At 40.0% G+C, this 22287-nt stretch overlaps 1 protein-coding gene across 2 annotated transcripts; it reads right to left on the reverse strand.

Moving 5' to 3' along the window:
- Positions 1-564: 564 nt before the first annotated feature.
- Positions 565-20568, reverse strand: ACD11 (Glycolipid transfer protein (GLTP) family protein). 2 transcript variants are annotated; one of them, XM_010242879.3, is made up of 4 exons: positions 20246-20568; positions 19926-20098; positions 1570-1718; positions 565-953 (listed from the first exon to the last, which is right to left on the reverse strand). In XM_010242879.3, the coding sequence occupies exons 1-4, from the start codon at positions 20429-20431 to the stop codon at positions 847-849; spliced, it is 615 nt and encodes a 204-aa protein (XP_010241181.1). In that variant the 5' UTR covers positions 20432-20568; the 3' UTR covers positions 565-846. The 2 variants fall into 2 exon arrangements, with proteins under 2 accessions (XP_010241181.1, XP_010241182.1); XM_010242880.3 differs by having other exon boundaries at positions 1570-1715; positions 20246-20561.
- Positions 20569-22287: the final 1719 nt, after the last annotated feature.

Below are 22287 nucleotides of genomic sequence, written 5' to 3' on the forward strand. Positions count from 1 at the left end.
ATGATCTCAGATCTGAGATCATCCGAGAGAGAGAGAGAGAGAGAGAGAGAGAGAGACTGGAGAGAGATGCTGCGTTTCTGTTGTCAATGCTGTCACCGTCACCATCACCATTGTCATTTCCGGGTGAATGTCAGACGATCCTCCTTCACTCCTTCCCTCCTTCCCTCCTTCCTTTCTTTCCTTTCACTCTACTCTTTTTTACTCCTTCCTTTCTCTCTTTCCTTTCATTCTTTCTTTCCTTCTTTCTCAGCCGAGTGCCAACAACCAGATGTCTCTTTCTCATAATAAAGGACTAAACCACCTGAACCATTTGACCCAGATAGTTGAACCACTGACCCAAAAACCGGTGGCCAGAGCAGTTCCCTTTCCAGGTCAGTTTCTAAAACCTTAGATTTTCTTACCTTCTCTGGTAGTATTGGAGTTCCTTTTTTCTGTCAAAAACTTCGTTAAAGGTATATTGCTGTGTAAAGGGTATACTGATTACTGACAGGCCACAGTCCCCATTGGTTCAAAATATGCCCAAGATTCCATTTCTCAAGTCACAACTCACAACCTACCACTGAATGAAGCACTAAAGTATTCAACTAAAAGTTTATTGATAAAAATTAATATAAAGTAACTTGAAATTCCAACTCACTAGATGATGGCAAATGCCTAAACCTATGCAACAATTTTGCAAGACTCCTATTAATTTACATCACCTCTGTAACCTTTTAATTTACATATGCAGCAACAGTGATAAATCACACCATATCACTGACAACAAAGTACAGAATCCTAATCAAATCAATATTAGGAAATTAAATAGACTACTGTTTTTTGATAATTATCAAATAGACTAATGTTTCACCAATCGATACCCAATTCCCTTGACTGGAATAGCTTGTCAATATAAAGTATAACAGGAGCTGATGCAGCAATATAGGTTTGCATCTGAATCCTTGAGGAAGCCTCTGAAAGCATCAATAAACATGGAATGCATCAGATTGTAACCATGAGTGTGGCCGTAATACATGATAAAATTGAAAATGTGTGGCTACAATATTGAGCAAGTATCGGTCTAAAGCTCTGGTTAGCACTCAACCAAGCCATTTACCATTCAGAGTTAACACCAAAGCCTATAAGTTGAGCTCCGGTAAATATAAAAGTTTTGGCTTCAGACCCCAATCCCTAAAGACTTTAAAGTCTCCCAATTAGTCCAAGTTTTAGTTGGATTCTGTAAAATCTAAATAGCTCACAAGTTAACTACATGTCTGCACTTGCATTGCATGACAAAATGAGCCCTAGTCATGATGGCATTCAGTCATTCAAATTTTCCAAAGAATCAGGTGTGACAAATAAATCTATTCTGCAAGTCAATAATTTGGATTAACCAATTGAGTTTTCAGTAACATGTTAACCATCTAAACAAACCAAATTGTTTCCTAGGTATTCCCTTTCTCTTCCTTTTTCTTTTTCAAAGTTTGATGGTGTGTCAACAGATGAGCAAAGGACATGAGAACTGGACTTAAAGTTGCATTAATGTATAACTATCTTATCTATTTGATGATTGAGGAGGCATTGACTTACCATCTTCATTTAGCTTCCTCAAGAGTTGGGCTCTTGTAGGAAGGGCATACATCCCTGCAGCAACAGCTTTCCTGATAGCCCACCCATGGTGCGGAGCAAAGACCTGGTCATAAGCCTTGGAAGCTGGACCTTTGAGGGAATTTCCCCTGCTAACAAGTGTCATGTATTGTCAGAAAATGCAAGACACTTTTGATTCAAGTAGAAAAAAAATCACTTGATGCTTTGTAAAACCAATTCTTATTCCAGAAGTATCTTTGTGGTAGTCAAACTTGACATTTAAAACTGTTAAAAGACTAGACCAAGCAAATTGAATTAGGTTAGGTTGGTTGAGTTTGGTCAGGCCACAAGTCGAACCTCTTTTTTATTTTTTATTTTATTTTATTTTATTTTTGGTATTTAGACATTAGTGGGGATTCATGGGTAGGGACAGAGCAGGGTGCACATGAGGCCCACAGGTCAATACCACTGAGAACCCGCAGAACTGCAGGTTTGATCCCACACCTCTTTTGGTGTGACTCCAAGTGACCATCTCAACAAATATTAGTACATATGGCAGATGCCAAGAGGAAAATCCAATTAAGGATCCTGTGTGCATACACACACTAGAATCATGGTTGCATACAGAGGTCTTCAAGTCACTATTTGATGGATCCCACCAGAGAGATCTCATAGGGAAACATGAAAGCATGACTATTGACATTTTTTGATTGGATATCTTCCTTTTATGGCTGAAAATTGCAGTAGATTGGACTGGATGGTTAGGAACATATAACATATTATTTTGTGATAAAATACAGAATGGAAACCAGACTGACCAATTTCTACAATGCAGCCATCCTTGTTCTTTTGTTTTTTGTTTTCTCAAAAAGCAGCAGGCAAAAGCAAAGTATAAATGGGCTTTCATAAAAACAGCTCTCAAAGGCACAGAGCACTAACATCATTAAAACATAAGAGAAAAAACAGATATTATAAATCACCACCCGGTCCCAGGCAGCCCCATTCCAGCTGATTTTTCTCTCTACCCCAGCCCTAGCAAGAGTCAGCCAGGCCATTAGCACTCTCCTAGGCACCCAATTGAATGAAGAATTCAATAAGGAACCCAAGTATTGTGCCTGTCTTACCAATGGCCTAACCTTCCAAGGTATTAGGTCCTGTTTCTTCATCCAACAGATAAGAGTTTGACAGTCACCTTCCACCTCCATGTTCTTTAGGTCCTTTAACCTCATCAGTTCCAGCCCCCTAGAGCTTTCAATTCAGCCCTTAAAGAGGTACCATATCCAATAGGCCTAGAGTAGCTGAGTAGGATGTTCCCATTATGGCCCCTGACAACAACCCCAATACTTGAGTTTCCTTGGTTCCCAAAGCTGCACCCATCAAAATTTAACTTAAGCTTCCCTGCTGCTGGTGCACACCAACTGACCACCCTCCCCAAATTCCTTTCCTGAAAGTCAGCAATAGATTTCCATCCCCTTAACAGATCATTTAGGCTGTGTTTGGTTTGAAGGAAAAAGTAGGGAAAGGAAGGGAAGGGTAGGGAAACCTTTACAAACCTTGTATAGGTTTCCCTACCCTTCCATTCCTTTCCCTACCTTTTCCTTCAAACCAAACATAACCTTGGGGAAACGCCTTAGAATTTTTTGGTCACTAAAGTCCAATGGGCAGCGCTAATCATGGTGAGCTCAAATAACTCCTCCACACCTCTTGCTTTCTCCTTTGTACTGACGTTCCTTTCAGGCAATAGACTCCATAGCACAGCACACCTAACACATTGCCACAGAATTCTGTGTCTTTTTTTCTGGATAAATAGAATTTTGTCTCTTTGTGTAACATCTTATTCAGTTTGTGCCAAACAACTCTTTAATATCTGTAGGAAATACACCCCACTAGAGAGAAAGAGTATTCCCATAACTGAGAGGTGAAGGTACAATGCAGCAAGAGATGGTTAGTGGTTTCCCCACTTCTCAAACAGATGACACATACATGAGGTGAGAGACACCCCCCTTTCCCTATTGGTGAGGTTTGGTGCAGAGCAATACCTCCTAGGGTTGGTAGTTTTTGTTGGGAAGCCTATCTGGAAAGAATCAATACTGGTGATCTACTCCAAAAGAAGTGACCCAATACTTGCTTGTCACCTCAGTGGTGTGTTCTGTGTAAAGCGGATGGGGAGACTGGTTTTCACCTACTGGTGTCTTGCCACTTTGCTAGGTCAATTTGGGATTGGGCTTTCTCCTTATTTGGATGCAGATGGAATCCCCCATCAGACTTGCAGGGCCTTTTCTCCCCTTCCTTTTTCAGGTGGTGGATAAAAAGGGGAAGGACAATGTGGAGAGGACTAAGGGCTGCAGTATGTTGGACACTGTGGGAAGAAAGAAACTCTAGGATATTCTCAGAAACTCAGAGAGGAGCAGCAGATCTGAGGGCTATCATACATATTAGGGCGGTACAGTGGCTGAAATCTTTGGAACTATTCACAGATTACACTATGGATGACATGTTGAGGAAGTGGGGTGAAATTGCAAATTGCACACAGACCAAGTCAGTAATGAGTGTGGCTTGGACCCCCCCCCCCCCCCCCCCTCCACCTAGTGGATTCTTGAAATTAAACTTTGATGGGTGTAGTAGGGAAAATCCGGGACAATCAGGGATTGGGGGTGTTTTTAAGGATGAAAATGGGGTCATCTCTGCCATGTTCTCAGGCCCAATTGGAGTGGGTGACTCCCTTAGAGCTGAGATATTTGCAGTTATGGAAGGAGTCCGGAAAGCTAAGGAGTTGAACATCAAGAAACTCATAATTGAAGGGGATTCAGAGGTGGTGATAGGGTGGCTAACTAAAGATCAAAATAGTTTATGGAAGTACAATAATGAGAGGAGGAAATTCAAGTGGCTGGTGCGGGAGATGGAAGTTAAGACATGTTGGATTAAAAGATCGACTAATTCCCTAGCTGACGGTTTAGCTAAACAAGGGGCAGAAAGGGATTCACTGTTTTGGGCTAAGCTGTAACTTTAGTGTCTTTTTTTCTTTTTTCCTTTCTTGAGGCTCTTTGTGGCTCTTCGAAGATAAGTGTGTTTGTCTTCCACTTGTAAATTTTCTACTGATGATTTAATGAAAGTGTTACTGATCAAAAAAAAAAAAAAGGTGAGAGACACCAAGAAGCCTCTCACAAGTGAGCCCACTTTGTTCATTTTTAAGCGAAATTAGTGAGCTCTTTGATAAGGACCTTATTATGTCAACTGTGTATGATGGGACACCAGTAAATTGTCAGAAAACAAGTAGCTAATTATCATGTCAAGCCCCAAAGTTGAGATTGGTAATTGGTGTTGAATATAACATCATAGTACAAAAGAGTTCAAAGATGTGTTCCCTGGCCATGGTTTCCCTCAAGAATGTGATTCCTTGTGGCATTTGATCTTAAAAACATTTATGGACGACACTCTAATGGCTCGGACATGGGCCCATCCAGAAAGTCCTCGGTTAAGAGTCATTGGAAATCTATCTTGTCTTTGCTTCCTACCTTCTTCTGCAACATATAAGGTATGACACTATTTCTGGTAACAAGGTGAAGTTTTGGGAGGATTTTTTTTTTTTTTTTGAAGAATAAGAGAAAATTTTATTAAAACGAAAACAAATACAAGCTGTTCAGGTGTCAAGATGACATCCTAAATCAAAGCAAGCATTCATCAAACTTCAGATCAAAGTAATTGATTTCACATTAAGTCTGAAAGTCTGATTTGCTCAAATTCTGGACAAGAGATGACCCAGCTTGTGATGAGTTTGCCAACTGAAGCCACAATCTCTTCAGTACTTCTTTCCTTTCCTTCAGCCAGCTCTGCCTTACCCTTCTCAACTCCTCCCAGAACTCTGCTCTTTCTCCTTCCTCATTCAGGGCCCGTACACATTCATCAGTCCCCAAACCCACTCTTCATTTGTCTCCTGTAAGCAAACTGACACCAAATATCTCCCAGCCCACTCCCTGATTTTTTAAACACCCTGGATCCCATAGTATGACTCAACCACCTGACAACCCGACCGCTCAAAATTCTGGGACTGGAAGGTGCCACTCTGAGGTGGCATCCAGTAGTGCTGAATCAACTTCTGAATGCTGAAAATCTTGCCTTTTCGAAGGTTGGAGGTCGTCCAGTTGCACCTTGAATTGCTCATTTGAATGCCAAAATTACCTAAGAATTGTTCAGCACTCAAGCTACCTCTGAGGTATGACAATTTCTGGTAATAAGGTGAAGTTTTGGGAGGATTTATGGCTGGAGGGTTCCACTCTGAGGTGGCGTTCGATAATGCTGAATCAACCTCTGGACACTAAAAATCTTGCTTTTTCAAAGGTTGGAGGTTGTTGAATTGCACCTTGAATTGCTCGTTTGAATGCTTAAAGAATCATGCCTCTCCCCTATAGTAAAAGCTGTGATGTGCACCCAACAAATAAATATGGTAGCAGACCATCTTGAGAATATTATAATGAGCTCTACAAAACCAATATTGATGTAGGTAACTTTTAAAGGCTGAGGTTGCTGCACTTCTACAAGGATTAAAATTAGCCCAGTACAAGGATGGTCAGGTCTAATGATTGAAGGAGACTGTAATGGTCATGGGATGGATGGAGAACAAAGATGAGGGTCCTTGGAGGCTGCAACAGATGATAAGAGAAACCATTGCTTTGGCATCCAATCTGAATTTCTCATTCAGATGGACTCCTCATTCAGGGAGTGAAAGGGAACAACTTTTATGGGAATACCAGAGTCTGGCATTGCTGTAAATCTAACTTAAATGCAAATTGTCTTTGACATCTTATGCTGCTTGTACAGTTTATTTATATCCTTTTCGATGCACTGAGTTTTTATATTAATACAATTCTCCATCATTGATAAAAAATAATCATGCTTTCCAATTACCAAAGAAAACCCATAATTATGAAAACAAAGTACAAGTGACGCACAAGAATCCAGCAAATTAAGAAAAAGTAGATAAAAATAACCTAGGAATAAGCACCTAGGATTCTCTAAGAGCCAGCACCTAATAGCTTCCTGAAGGAATTAGTAGCAGCATCAAGAAAACTAGAATTACTTCAACATCAGAAGAAGAAGAAGAAGAAACCACATTTATTATCTGATGTCACAAAAAAATCTGTTATTTATAAAAAAAAGGGGACCTAAACATATTTATAGGCAAAGAGGAGAAAATAGTCCACCTGTCCAACAATAAAAGAAAAAAAAGAGAAGAAAATAGAGGGGAGGGTAGCCCAGCCCTTTTTCCTTGACAGTTAGGGGCCATCTATTTGATAATGGCTTAAGTGGCTGAACTAAGGTAGTGTTTGAGAACACTTAAAAGAAGTACTTATTTAAACAAGTACTTCTTTCAAGACATGGGACCACACATTAAGTGGTTTTTAAGTACTTATGGGTGTTTGGTAAAAAAGAGGGTAAGAAGTACTTATTTTAAAAAAAGTACTTCTTAAAAAGTGACATGGATGTGGCTTTTTTTCAGCACTTTATGAAGAAGTGCTTCTTCATTGGAATGGGACAAGCATGCCCCTGTTTTTTCTTTAATGACAAAACTACCCCCACTCGAGTTTATCATCTTCTTCTTCCATTCGAAACCCTACAACAGGCAGCGGCGGCATTTGGTTGCAGGTCCACCGGTGACGTTTGGTTGCAAGTCCACCGGCGACGTTCCACGGTGAGCAAAAGCACTTCTTTAATGAGGGAACATTTCACTCCCATCACTCTTTTACCAATCCCAGGGTGGAAAAGAGAAACAAGCGATTCCTGTCATCTAGCTTAATGCTATACGCTTGCTAGCAGATCTGAATGTCTCTGTTAATAAGGCTTAAGTTGTGGACATGATATTGCCTCTATTTATTGAAAGCTTATAAGAGGGTGATGCATCGACTCCTCGTTTATTGTGACTCCGAGTATGAGACTTCGACTTCTGAACATATTTATGGTGTTTCATAGATTTTCCTCTCTCTGTCTCTGCCTCCCCCTTTTTACCATTCATTTATAGCCAATGACTTACTCAATTGTGATTTGAATAGGTTCTCAGCCTGTTATAATTGAACTCTTGTAGCTTCTTGATGCTGTTGCTCGCATGGCAAGTTTGGGTTTTGAGAAATCCTATCGTGAGACGGTTGTTCTGATGACAAGAAGCTATCTGAATAAACTTTCAACTATAGGATCTGCAGAAAGCAAAACATTGGCTCCTGAGGCCACCACAGAGCGAAGCCTGTATCATATAAACTTGGAACTTATAAATATTCCCTTTCTAGTCTCAAATAGAAATTTCATTCTGTTAAAATGGATTCTCATTAGTTCAATCACATTCCAGACTCTTCCTGCAGGATTCCTTCTGATTGCTACTGGTCTTACTAATCCTAAATTGTGATCAGACTATCATCACCGTTTACTATCTTTATGTTCAGATGTAGGGCTAGCTGCAGAATCAAAAAGTGGGTTACCAAACAGCTGGGGGAGCAAATTAAAGGTGGGTCTATGTGTGTTGTGTTGTGTATCTCAGAGAGGACGAAGGAAAACCAGATGCTAAGATATCAAATGGACTAGCTGGGGATAAAGCTAGAAGACAACAGAAGAAGGAGAGGGAGTCAATAGAGACTCAGGAGGCGGAAATGGGAATCCGAGAATTTTGTGAAGGTTGTTAATTGGAGGAATCTTTCTGTTGTCCAATCTACAGTTCAGACGGTTCCGACAGTTCCGGTGAAGAAAATGAAAGGGAGAGGGAGAGATCTGAGTAATCTACAGTGGAGGGTAAAATTGTCATTTGTGTCAATATAAGCACTTATGGGGAAAGTAGCTTACCAAACATCCCCACCCCAGTAAGTGCTTAAAAACATAATAAGTGATTTGAAAAGTGGGTTACCAAACAGCCTTAAGTGGTTGTTAAAATAAGTACTTTTAACAAGTATGTAATCATCAAACAGGGCCTACGTAATTTAATGCGTTCTCTTACAATAGATAAGATAATTGAATAATAACATTTTCAAAGGTGTTGTAATAAACACCACTTCAGCTTCATACATAAAGGAGTCCACAACCTCTTGTAATAACTTATTGACTAAAAGACAATGCTAAAAGTTTGTTCGCTAAAACTAAAAGACAATGCTAAAAGTCCACAACCTCTTGTAATAACATATTCAAAGGTGTTGTAATAAACACCACTTCACCTTATGGTTACTTGCCTGTATGCTAAAACTAATTGGGAGTGGGCTTTCTCCCTTTTTGGGTGTAATTGGAATCCCCCTTTGAATGTGCAAAGTTTGTTCGCTAACGTATTTTTGGAATCCCCCTTTGAATGCTAAAACTATTATATAGAGATGCATCAGGGCAGCAGTCTGTTGGTCCTTATGGGAAGAAAGAAACTAACGTATTTTTTTAGACAAGGAAAAAAACAGCTGAGAGCTTAATAGATATTATACACTTAGGGTGGTCCACTGGATGAAATCATTGAACCTTTTTACAGATTTTTCCATGACTGACTTGCTGAGAAATTTTTAAGAGATATCTAACTCTGCTCAGTTTAAGAGGATTTCTAGCCCCCTTTGGACTTCTCCATCCTATGGATTCATAAAACTTAACTTTGACAGGAGTAGTTTTAGAAATCCAGGGTCTTCTAGGATTGGAGGTGTGTTCAGGAATGAGGAAGGGATTATTCCAGCTTTGTTTTTAGGCCCAATTGGAGAAGGTGACTCTCTCAAGGTTGAGATCTTTGCAGCTCTGGAAGGAATCCAAAAAGCAAGAGAGTTGAACATCAGAAGATCGGTCCTTGAAGGTGATTCGGGAGGTGGTGGTTAGATGGATAAAGGAAGACAACAGTAGCATGGCTATAGCAATGAAAGGAAAAAATTCAAATGGCTTGCTAGGGACATTGAGGTGAAGTACAGCTGGGTGAAAAGAAATGCCAACTCACTTGCTGATGGGCTAGCCAAGCAAGGGGTGAATAGGGTGTCTTTGTTTTTGGCTAAGTCATTTTACCTCCCCTATCTCTTGTAATTAATTCTTCCTATCTTTAATAAAGCTTATTGTTATTGATAAAAAAAAAAAAAAAGTGATTCAGTTCATCCATTTCAGCTATTATCAAACAGCCCCTAACTAGGAATAGGACAATCCCAGTTAGATAAGCACTAAGACTGAGCCGTTGGATGTCGCTCCTATTGCAATGATAGATGTGCAATATCCTAAAGATTAAAAGCATGGGGGTAGAGCAAAAATGGTTTCATCGAGTAAGGCATATGGGGACCTGTTGGAGCCAGCCAAGCCAGTGGGAAGGATTGTGAGAACACCTACTCAAGGAGAGTTAGGTGTAATCAAGGAGAACGGCCACAAAGTTTCTAGCTAGATGATGTCAAAGCTACTTTCATGGGGAGTTTCTGGGAGTCTCTATAGCAAGAATGGAACAAGAGACTACAAATTTCTTGAAGGCCACAGAGAAGCACATCCTCTTGGAAAAAGGGAATGTTAATGTGAAGGACAGGAATTGCTCAAAAGCAGGGAGGTTCTTAGGCTGACCTGGGGTCTTCAAGACAAGGCTGGATCAGGTGAAGACTTTTTGAGAGGAGGGTGTAGATTTTTTTATTTTTCTATGGAGTTGAATATTATAGCATGAAATGTCTAAGGATAGGTCTTAAGAAGGAGCTGAGGAGGTCGATTATTTGTGATTTCTTGAAGAAGTTGAAGGCAAATGTTTTCTCTTGAAGAAAACAAAGTTGGAGATGCTAGATGCAGCTGTTGTCAGGTAAAATGGTTTCAAACCTACAGCAGTCATAGTAGGGGTCTTGTTACCCTTCGGAAACCTTTAAAATGCAATTTGGTGTGTTACCAAGTAGGGGAGTTCTCAATTTCCACGGACATGTCTTCTATGGAGGGATTAAACTACCTCATTGCAAATGCTTATGGCCCAAATGATGAAGGCAGTAGGGATAAACTCTGTGAAGACCTTGAGCTCAAGTTTATCTTCTTGCACTTGGGCTATTGATGGGAATTTCAACACAACTAGATTCAGATTGAAGAAAAATAGAGGTGCTTCTGTTACAAGAGCAATGAAACAATTTGTAAATTTTATAAGTAGTTTTGGTCCAGTTGGTCTCCCTCTATCTTGTCCCAATTCACACGGACCAAATAACCAGGTAGATCCTAATTTGGTGCATCTTGACAGGTTCCTTGTGTCTTCCAAGTAGGAGGACCATTTCCCTAACACCTTTTAGGCAGCTCTTCCAAGGCCCATCTAGACCACACACCTCTTCTCTTCTCACCAGCAGTTCTTAGGTTTGAAGAAGGCCCAATTCAGGCATAAATGCTTAACAACTATTGGTTTAAGGAATAGGGAGTTTTAAGAAAAGCCTCAACAAATGGTGGGCTGAGTTGGAGGTTAATGGCATGAGCTCTTTTGTAACCCCAAACATTCCCAGTGTAGGGGTGGCCACCATTAAATGTTATGGCAAAAAAGTTGGCTTTTATCAAGCAAAAAATAAAGACTTGGAGAAAGGACCACAATGAGAAGATTGCTAGGGGAAGGAAGATTGTCTTGGACCGATAAAGGATACTGACTCAGCTGAGGAACAAGTGAGATCTAAGATGCTGACAAAGCCTAAAGGCATCAAGCATAGCTCAAATTTGACAAAGTGGCTTACATGGATGAGCCAAAGTGGTGACAAAGAGAAAAAATTAACTGGCTAAAGGCTAGGGATCGAAATACTGTTTTTTTTCACTGAATGGAAAATGCAAAAAAAAAAAAAAAAAAAAAGTAGAATTAGCAAAATCCACAACTTGGCCCATGATGGTGTGGTGGGGGAAGAAAGGATGACCAACAAGTTGGCCCATAATGGAAGACCTTGGAATACTTCTTATTCGATGCTTGGAAGAGAATTTGCACAGGTGAGTGTGATGTCTATTGAGTCTCCCAATATGCCATGTCATGGCATGTTGTCTGAGGAAGCTGGAAAGGCGCTTTGTGTGAGCTTGAACCAAGGTTGGTTGGATAATTCTCTTGACAAAGACCTTACACATGCCCTGAAAAGATGTGACATGCATGATAATATTAGCATTGGGCCATATAATGGGCCAAGTGGAGGCCTAGATTGTAACTGATCTAATACTTGGGCCACCACATTTAGAAGTTGACTTGAATAAAAATATTGGGCTGGGTGGGCTGAGGTCAGTTAAAGATTTAAATAGGCACATGAGTGCTGATCTTGGACGGGTGGTGGACAAGAGTTACTGTCCATCATCGTCCTCCTCACAACCTAATGGAAGGTTAAGTGAGTTACAAAATTAAAGCCTTGGCAGTGATTAAAACTGGGATGTGACTCAGATCGCTCACAACGATCACAATGGAGAGGCAAAGAAAATGTCTTTTCACTCAGCAGAGAAGGGGATTAGAAATTGTGTAGGAAACTATGGGGCAAGTAAGGGTGTGAATTCAAACATAATCTCCAGAGATTTTTTTACTGAGAAGGTAAGGTAGATTTGTATTAATTTGTCAAAAAGGGGAGACCCCTATACAATATGATGTTGTACAGGTATAGGCCTTCACAGAACAGCAGAAGTATGATAAGAACAAAATCTATATAGAACCCAGTATGATGATCTCTGGGATGTTGCTGTCCACAACCCAGTTATGAATGATGCACAAAGAGTCGAAGCAACAAATTTGGCAACAAAAACCAAGAAGATCAAGAATTCGAAACCAAAGAACTTAGGGATAGAATTCGAAAAGCATGGATAAGGAGGTTAAAAGGGTTTTCAATGAAATGGATCAAACCAGAGATGCAACTAATGCAGCTAAAGAGGGAAAAGAAGATATGCATATTCAAGAAGAACATTTTTTTATCAATAACAGAACCATTTCATTAATGAAGAAGGATATGAAACAGATACAGAAGCGGGGAGGGGTAAACTCTCTTAACTCTCCCCAAAGAGAACACTAAAATTACAACATAGCCCAAAACAGATGATTCCTACCCACCCCTTGTTTGGCAAGTGTATCTGCAAAGGAGTTAACACATCTTTTGACCCACTGCAATCTCACTTCCATACCCTGAGTCAACAATTTGAAATTTTTTCATCCATTAATGTACGGCCACATGCCACCACCCTTTTTCTAGCCACCTTATTACCACTTTTGAGTCACCTACAATGATCAACCTGCTAATATTTAGTTACTTTGCCCTTTTTACACCCTCCAAAACAACCATAGTTTTAGCTCGGAGTGAGTCCCCTACTGTGAGTTGCGAGTTCCAATCTTGAAGGAGGTTGATTGTACAAAAACATTGTTTCAACACCATAAGGAATATTGGGAAAAGTGGGGCTGCTCTCTTATGTTTGATGGGTGGATAAAGATAGAAAGGATAGGACCCTCATAAATTTTTTGGTCCATAACCATGCTAGGACAATGTTTATAGAGAGCATTAATGCTTCAAGTGATGTAAAAGCAGTTGAGAGGTTATTTATCTTACTTGACAAGATGGAGAGAATTGGTGAGAAAAATGTTCTCCAAGTTATTACAGACAATGCATCAAATTATGTCTTAGCCATTGAGAATTGTACTTTATTATTATTCCAATTTAACTTTCCTTTAGCCTTTTCACATGTTAGAGTCATAGTTCTTAAGTTTTTTTTTATCAATAACAAAAATTGTATTCGTTGAAAACATTAAGGAAGATGGAACGGTACATAGCAAAGAAGGGAGAGATAAACTCTCTTATCTCTCCCAAAAGATGAACAAGTTACAAACAAGCCCAAAATAATTGATTTCTTCCCACCCCTTGTTTGGCCAAAGAATCAGCAAAAGAAATAGCATCTCTTTTCACCCAATGCAAAGTGACCTCCATCCCTTGGAGCAACCTTCTAATCCTCCTCTCATAAATATATTCCCACCGTCCCTCATCCTCTTCCTTTTGCAGCCATCTAATCACCAACTTTGAATCATCCTTAATTGAAAGCTTGTGAATATTCAAGTCCTTGCCTTCTGTATTCCTTCCAATGCAGCAAGTATTTCAGCTCTTAGAGCATCACCTACCCCTATTGGACTGGAGAATAAGGCAATAATTTTTCCTTCTTCAGTTCTGAACACACCTCCAATACCAGATGGTCCTAGGTTGCCTTCACTACCACCCATCAAAATTCAACTTAATGAACCCTCTTAATGGTGGGGACCATTGAAGTCTATAACTCACCTTAAGAGGAGTAGAATCAGCAATTTCCTTCCACTTACTCATCAACTCACCTTCTGGAATGTTCTTCCTAGAGTGCCCAACAAACTGCCACCCTTGTGCATCGCCATAGAATTCTACCTCTCTTCTTCAGCCATCTAACAAAGGTAGAGGAGAATACACTTTGAATAGTAGGTGGGGAGTTCCATCTGCACCCAAACAAAGAGAGAAATCATTCCCAAATTAAAGAAGAAAAGGGCAGGAGATTAATAAATGATAGCAAGACTCACCGTTAGCCTTACAGATAAGGCGCCAAGAGGGTGAAAGACACTCTAGCTAGGTCTTTATCTTTGAAGCAAGTCACTTGTGTTAATTCTTTCCAAATACACTTCCCAGCAAAAACCACCAATCCTAGGTGGAATAGGTGTGATCCATACCTCTTTAACAGGAAAGGGCTCTCCCAAAGTATCCCTCGGTTGTATCAAATTCAAGAAAGAGGCATAGGTAAAGGAACCATAGGGAGAAGGGGTCAAAATTCTACAGTCACTTTTTGAATGATCCAATACTAGTTTTTCAAGATTTTGAAGCAGGTTTGTGACACTGCAAATTTCATTCTCCTAGAGGCATCTTCTAAAACCCAAATCCTAGACAAATCTAAGAGTTAGAGGGAACCAAAAAAGATGAAATGGGCTCCCCCATCCGAGCAAAAAGGACAAAAGGGAAGGAAACTATTCTTTTAAAGGTGAGTTACCCAACCAAACATGTTCCCAAAATTTAACTAGGCTTCAAAGACATGGGTTAAACCTGAAGAATGGCAAGAAGGAAGGAAGGATGGCATGAATGGATTTCTATGGAGAGGTTCTTGTAGCTCTAGCCAAGATTCCAAAATCCCACTCGTTTGCCGCAAGCCCATGGATACTAACAACTACCTTTGTCCACAAATTATCTCTTTCCAAAGGCAGCCTCCATGGTCATTTCCCTAACAAGGCAATGTTTATTTTTTGAATATTCCCAAATCGATTTATAGAAGGCCTTTGAGAGAGAGGACAGTCATGGAAAGGGTGGATTGGCCAAGAATTGATGAAGGAGTGGCAAGGTGGCTGGAAAGGGATTTCGAGGAAGAAGAGATTAAGAAAGTTGTCTTTCTAATGGATAGATCCAAGGCTCCGGGTCCAGATGGCTTTACAATGGGTTTTTATCAAGACTGTTGGGAGGTGTTGAAAGAGGATCTAGCTGAAGTCTTTAAGGAATTTGCAGACAATCACACTATAAGCCCTGGAATTAATGCCACCTTTTTGGCCTTGATACCTAAGAAGAATGATGCCAACCACCCAAAAGATTATAGGCCTATTAGTCTGGTGACAAGCATCTATAAAATTCTGGCTAAAGTGCTCTCATTGAGGATCAAAACAGTCCTCCCTACCATCATTAGTGAAACCCAGGGGGCTTTCATTCAAGGGCGACAAATAACAGATCAGATCTTAATTGCGAATGAGTGTGTGGAGGAAATGAAAAGGTCTAGTAAGAGAGGATTCATTTGTAAATTGGATCTTGAAAAGGCCTATGATTTGGTGGACTGGAGGTTTCTATTGGAGGTTATGCAGAACTGTGGACTTGGGGACAAGTGGTGTAGTTGGATCTTTGGGTGTATCAGTACTTATCACTACTCTATTCTGGTAAATGGTACGGTGAGAGACTTTTATCCAGCTTGCAGGGGTGTCAGGCAAGGGGATCCACTTTCACCCTTCCTTTTTACCTTAGTAGCTGATGTGATTAGTAGGATCATTACTAAGGCTGACAGCGAAGATGCCATTAGGGGTTGGAGAATAGGGAGACACCAAGTCCCCGTCACCCACCTTCAGTTTGCAGATGACCTAATGATTTTTTGTGAAGGAGGTCTTAGTGAAAAGGTAGCAAACCTAAAGGAGATAATAAAAGGATTTGAAAGTGTCTCTAATTTGAGAATAAATCTGGAAAAGAGCTGCATAGCGGGTATAAATTTGGAGGTAGGGGAGGTCGAGGCTATTGTGGAGTGTCTTGAGTGTTTCACCTCTGCTTCGCCTATGTCATATTTAGGGCTTCCTTTAGGGGCAAATCCTAGGGAGAGTAGATTTTGGACCCCAGTGATAGAAAAGTTTGAGAAGAGATTAGCCTCATGGAAGAGGAACTATATCTCTTTAGGAGGGAGAATTACCCTAATAAGAGCTACCTTGGCTAACTTACCTACCTATTATTTGTCTGTCTTTAGGATACCAGTTAGGGAAGCTAGGAAACTGGAGAAGTTGATGAGAGACTTCTTATGGGAGCCGGGACAAGAAAAAAAGGATCATTTGGTTAATTGGGAAATTGTGTGTAGAAGTAAAGAAGAGGGGGGCTTGGGAATTGGGAGGGTAATTAGAAAGAATCAAGCTCTGTTAGGGAAATGGTTGTGGAGATGGCCTTTGGAAAGAGAGAGATTGTGGCATGAGGTGGTAAGAAGCATTCATGGGAGGTCAGAGAACGGATGGGATGCTGGTGTATCGAGGCAAGCTAACCTAGCAGCACCGTGGAAGGCTATTCACAACACCCTTCCTCAATTCCTCAATTTTATCAGGTATGAAGTTTGTTCTGGCAACTCTGTTCTTTTTTGGGAGGATATTTGGGTAGGAGACTCACCGTTAAAGGACTTGTTCCCTTCGCTTTTTTCTATTTCTTTGTACAAAAAAGAGGTGGTCTCAAAATTTGTTTCACCTTTGGGAACACCCTTAGATCCTACTTGGGATTTTGGGTTTCGTAGAGGACTTAGGGATGCTGAAATTGAGTCTCTTTCTATTTTACTTGGTTGTCTTAATCAGGTTTGTTTGGATCCCCCCAAGCCAGATAAGAGAGTTTGGACTCCTAGACCCAATGGAACCTTCTCTTGTACTTCTTTCTTCAAGTCCATCTCTCAACTTTCTACTCACCAACCCTTTCCGTCAAAAGAAATTTGGTGTAGGCCAGTCCCCCCAAAAATTATGGCTTTTTGTTGGGAAGTATTCCATGGGAAAATAAACACTTTAGAAAACCTACGAAAGAGAAGACCTTTTCTCTATATTTCTCCTAATAGGTGTATCCTCTATAGAGCTCACGGTGAGGATTGTTACCATCTACTAGTATCTTGTCACTTTTCTGCAGACCTTTGGGCTTGGCTACTTTCGTTGTTTGGGGGTAGTTGGAGTCTACCAGTAGAAGTTCACATGCTCTTCAACCATTCTACCTTTTATTGGCCTACAAAAATAGGGAGAATTATGTGGAGATGTGCTCATGCTGCTTTGACTTGGACTCTTTGGGAAGAAAGGAATCTCAGAATTTTTCAAGACAAGGAAAAGAACAGCCAAGATTTGAAAGACTGTGTGTTAAACAGGGCAATACATTGGCTGAAGACCTTGGAAATCTTCCATCAATTCTCCTTTAATGACCTTTGGAGAAATTGGTCAGCAGTAGCAAGGTGCTCATCTTTAAAGGACAAATCAATTACAAGCTGGTCTCCTCCACCCGAAGGCTCAATAAAGTTGAACTTTGATGGAAGCAGCATGGGTAATCCAGGATTATCCGGATGGGGAGTGCTTTGAGAAATGAGAAGGGAGAGATTTTGTTGCTCTACTCAAGTCCCTTGGGAATTGGAAACTCCATCAGGGCAGAACTTTTAGTTGTTGTACAAGGGGTGCAATTTGCAAACCAGCTGGGGGTACAACACCTAATAATCGAGGGGGATTCCAAAGTGGTGGTGGGTTGGTTGAAAAATTCTGAGGAGGCTATGTGGCGATACAAGAATGAAATGAAGAAATTTAGTTGGTTGACAAGGAATATGTTGGTCACTGTACAGTGGGTGGGGAGATCAGCAAATACTTTGTCAGATGTGTTAGCTAAGCAAGGGGTAAATAGGGAAGAATTATTTGGGGCTCAGTTGTGATTCTTGTTTTTCTTTCCTAGTTTACTTGTAAGATTCAAGGAGGGGCTGCAGCTCGTGCCTCTCGTTGGGTTGATGTATGAACTCACTCTAAAGTTGCTTCTGAATCAATAAACTTATTATTATTCATCAAAAATGTTCCCAAGACCTAAGCCTCCATGTTTCTTACTTCTGCACACCACTTCCTATTTAACTCTATGGTCCTTCTTCTCCTTCCCTAGTTCCCACAAGAAATCCCTCGTTAGCTTCTCAACCCTTTTACTTACCAACACTGGTCATAGTTCTTAAGTTCTTATTTCTGGAATTGTTTTCTTGTATTATTGGGGAAGTTCTTGATGGCAAAGCATCCTCATATGACATGGACACCATGTGCTGCCCATTGTTTGGATTTAATATTGGAAGACATCGGGAAGTTGCCTACTGTGAATTCCACTTCCATGGTCAAGGATGCTTTCAACTCCTACTTTAACTCTTCCATGATAGCTCCTCTGCCAATAGAAATACATACCTTGATGTTGACTTTCTGGTGTCGGGGGCCTTGGGGCAACTAGCATAGTCAAAGGCAATGTACCCCTATAGCTCCAAACTATCCCCTCTTCTGTACATGAGAACATAATCTTTTGTTCCTTGTAGATACCTAAACACCTTCTTAGTGGCATTCCAGTATTCCCTTCCTGGATTCCTTTAGAACCTACCCAGTACTTCCACTTCAAATGCAATGTCCAATCTTGTACGTACTTGTGCACACATCAATCTTCCCACAACCGATGCATAGGGAACTATGCTCATGTTCTCCCTTGCATATTCTGTCTAAGGATTATCATCCACAATAAGTTTAACCCCCTTGTTGGTACTACACTTGGTGCACACTATGCCATCCAACCTCTCTAAGATCCTCTATATATGCCCTTTTGGACAAACCCAATATCTTACAAGCATTATCTCTTTGGATCTCAATTCCTAGAACATAGGAGACTTCTCCCATGTCCTTCATATCGAATTTCTATGTTAGAAATTCTTTGGCTTGGTACAGCAAACCCATATCTCTGTTGGCAACCAAAATATCATCTACATACAAAATCAGCCAAGCAAAACTGCTGGCAACTAAAATATCAAAAAGAATAAGTATTGGAAATTTGGAATAAATATCAAAAAGAAGAAAATAACCATAGTCCCATCTACAAAGTTCACATGGTCCTAAGAGTATAACTTACTCATATACAACATTTACAATCAATACGATACAGGTAAGCTTAGAAGATAATAACCTATGAATAATTACAAAAATTTGGGGAAGTAAGATTATAAAAGTTCGATAGAATGGATAAACCAAAAGAAAATGGATCTGTCAAGTCTCCCTAACTCTCTCCCTAGGGAAGCTATTTTGATCAAGACTCTAGGATTTTGCTCCTTCCATAGACACCACCTATTGGCAAAAAGGTCAAAAGTTTTCTAAAATATTTCCTCTTTAGGAGAAACCCCTAACTGGCCAAGCTGGAACTAGCACCAGATTTCATAGGAGAAGCATAAGAGATGTGCAATTAGTATCTTGCTTAAGTGGCACAGTGTGCATTCATTTAGGATGGTTTCCATTTTAAGAAACCACCCAGTCCCTATTCCCATCCCACATCCTGCTTCTAGGAACTTCTATTTGGAGGCTCAATAGCATATTGGGCTGTTAAAACTTAAGCAGCACCAGTAGTCATCCAATCAAATCCCTTTATTCCTCACTGGCGGCCTATCATGTTAATCCTAAGCCCCCTTCATATATAATGCATCCTTCAAGACCCATAAAGGGAGCTTCTCATCCTTGGGAACACCCTTCTGCTTTATGTATTCTTTTCTATTTCTTGGTCATACAGGAACTATTGTGCATTTTAAAGAACATCTTCTTCCACAGCAAACCTTGAGGATTAGATCCATGTCCTCACTTCACATAAAAGGAGTTTCCCCTGTTTGAGAATGCCGTTTGCCTTTATATATTCAACTTCTTGCTTCAGAAATCCATTTGGAACCAATACATTAATCATTACACAGTATGCCTTCTGGTTCCTGGAATAAACTGCAAAATATAGCAATGTACTGGGTCTTGTAGTGGCTCTCTATTAGTAAAGGATGTTTATACCCCTCACTATTTTTATATTTATTATTTATTTATTTATTTGTGGGTAGAGTCCTGCCCCATAATCATAAGAAACTAGGCAATCAAGTAATCCTAAATTCACCAATTTGACAGAAAAAAGAGTTGCCACACATACTCTGTGGCTAAAATTTGCTCAAACAGTACTCTGACCATGTCAAGACCACGCTTCACTCTGAGAAGGTTTCTCGAATGACTACCAGCCTTCCTCACACAGTTGTGTTGGATGTCACGATCGAGCATAGTTCGTAATGTGTCAATTGATTTTGACGCCTCTGTTAGATCAACAACCTGTTATCCATAGAAACACCAATAGGTATATGAACTATTGAATCGAACACGATAAACGGATCGAAAAGCTACCAGAAACATGTTAATTGGTCAATTTAAGAGTAAGAAACAATTTTTAGAAACGAGGAAAGCACATGAGATTAGTGCCTTAGCAACGTAATCCATCTCCGCAAACTTGAACGCAATCCCTAAGCAGCCAAAAAGAGGGGAAACGAGAGAGCAGGCATGAGAGAACGGCGCGACCTCGACGTCTTGCGTTTGGGAATTTACAGTAACTGAGAGGTCTTTAAATGCCTCCGCAATCTTCCGAAGAGGCTTCTCCCCGTCCGCCATTAAAGAAATCTATAGAGCTTCCTTCGCTTCTCTTCCTTTGGTCTCTCTGCAACTGTTGTGTCGATATTGGGATTAGGGCTGAAGTTGCTGAACTGAACGACTTATTGGCTATTGCGCTGTCTGGCTTGATAACTACGCCTTCTACACGGGCGGAAACACCGAAAGTGGAAATAAGTCAATTTTTTTATTGATAACCGAAAATTAAGTCGATTTCTTTTTACTTTTTTAAGTCTTTTTAGGAGGAATCGGATTCATTCCACACGGAATCGTTCTCATTCCATTTTCACAGAGTCACAGCCATTTGCAGCTGTACAGTGGGAATATCTCCGCCGTGACGTGAACACGGTGTGAGCATCATTTTCTCGTCGTTTACTTATATACACCCCTATAATTTTGCTTAACTATTAAAACATTATTATAGTTTGTGTATTATTATAATTGTGTCAAGGTTTTTGGGTCAATGGTTCGATTATCCATGTCAAATGGTTCAGATAGTTTGATTAGATTAGAATATTAAGACAAACTCTTTTAGTCTTTTATGAGAAAAGAATATGTGGACCTTGGTTTTGGTTGAAAAAGAAAGATAAAAAAAGAAAGGAAGGAAGAAGGGAAAGGAATAAAAAGAAAGAAAGAAAAGAGGGAAAGAAAAAAAAAAAGAAAGAAAGGAGGGAAAAAAGGAGGAGAAGATCCAATGTTCAACCGCAATGACAATAGCGATAGAGATGGCTCTCCGATCTCTCCAATCTTGCTTTTCTCTCTCTCTCTCTCTCTCTCTCTCTCTCTCTCTTTGGGATCTCAGTGATATCAAATATGAGATCATTCTTGTCTCAATCCCTCCCCATCTCTCAATCTCCCCTGCTTCCTTATTAAACTGTGAACCGTTGCCCGGGTTGATGGTTCAGCCACCTGGGTCAATGGTTCTTTGACCAAGTCAACGATTTTTTGCCTAGGAACAGATTAAGGGTGAAACAAAACCAACTGTCTGGACGGTTCCCAAGCTGAACAGTTCAACCATCTAAGTCAATGACGGTTTGAAAACACCATTTGGTATCATTGTTGTTTCTACTAGAAAGGTGTAGAGTTTATCAATACAAAATTTTGAGAAATCATTTTGTCACATCACATCAAATAACCACTTCCACTAAAAAAAGTGTAGGCATTGGATTGGGTGTTGGCATTTATAGAAACATCATATTTGACCTTTCATGAAGAAGCACTAATGGTACCAAATATTGTATTAATAACTCAAAGCATTTGTAGTAGAAAAAATATATTCTCATAAAATTTGTATTGACCAATCAAAAACGGTGCAAGTAGAAGTGGCAATGGTACCAACACAACCTATAGCAACCCCATATTTTGCACCTATTGTTCCAACTTCTATTAGTTATAATTTGTATATCCCTATGGAAATGACCACGTGACCTCTTAAAACAAGTGAAAAATGTGTGAAGGCATCGTATCATCCTATTTTTTTTATTCTGAAAATATCCCTAGTTCAGCATTGTTACTTCTTTTTGGCTTATGATATGCTCGTGAAGAGAGGGAAGCAAGTAAGGGTGTGAATGGACCAATTTTGGATTGGACCCCATCCAGTCCAAAATCAATTTGGACGGATTGGACGGACCAACAAGACATTGATTGGACCAATCCGGTCTAAAATATTTATTAGCTTGGATTGGACCTAGTTCGTCTGTCAATTCTTCCCTGCCAAATAGATTCTATAGGAATTATTGCCACCATAGGTAAAATAACGGTCACTTACAAGTTCTGCCAGAAGCCAAAAATAACAGCAATAAATACTCTAAAAGAAAGCTTAAAAGATAAAGTCAAATTTATCTCTGAATTACAAGCAA

This window comes from Nelumbo nucifera, chromosome 3, assembly GCF_055504915.1.
Source record: "Nelumbo nucifera cultivar China Antique chromosome 3, China Antique-T2T, whole genome shotgun sequence".
NCBI classification, from domain to species: Eukaryota; Viridiplantae; Streptophyta; class Magnoliopsida; order Proteales; family Nelumbonaceae; genus Nelumbo; species Nelumbo nucifera.

Bases quoted from the DNA above. Each gene is read 5' to 3' on its own strand.
- ACD11 (XM_010242879.3), bottom strand. From the start codon at position 20,431: ATGGCGGACGGGGAGAAGCCTCTTCGGAAGATTGCGGAGGCATTTAAA. The intron at 20,099-20,245 runs GCACTAATCTCA...TATGGATAACAG, and splicing joins AGATGGATTACGTTGCTAAG to GTTGTTGATCTAACAGAGGC. The intron at 954-1,569 runs GTAAGTCAATGC...TGATGCTTTCAG, and splicing joins GAGGAAGCTAAATGAAGATG to AGGCTTCCTCAAGGATTCAG.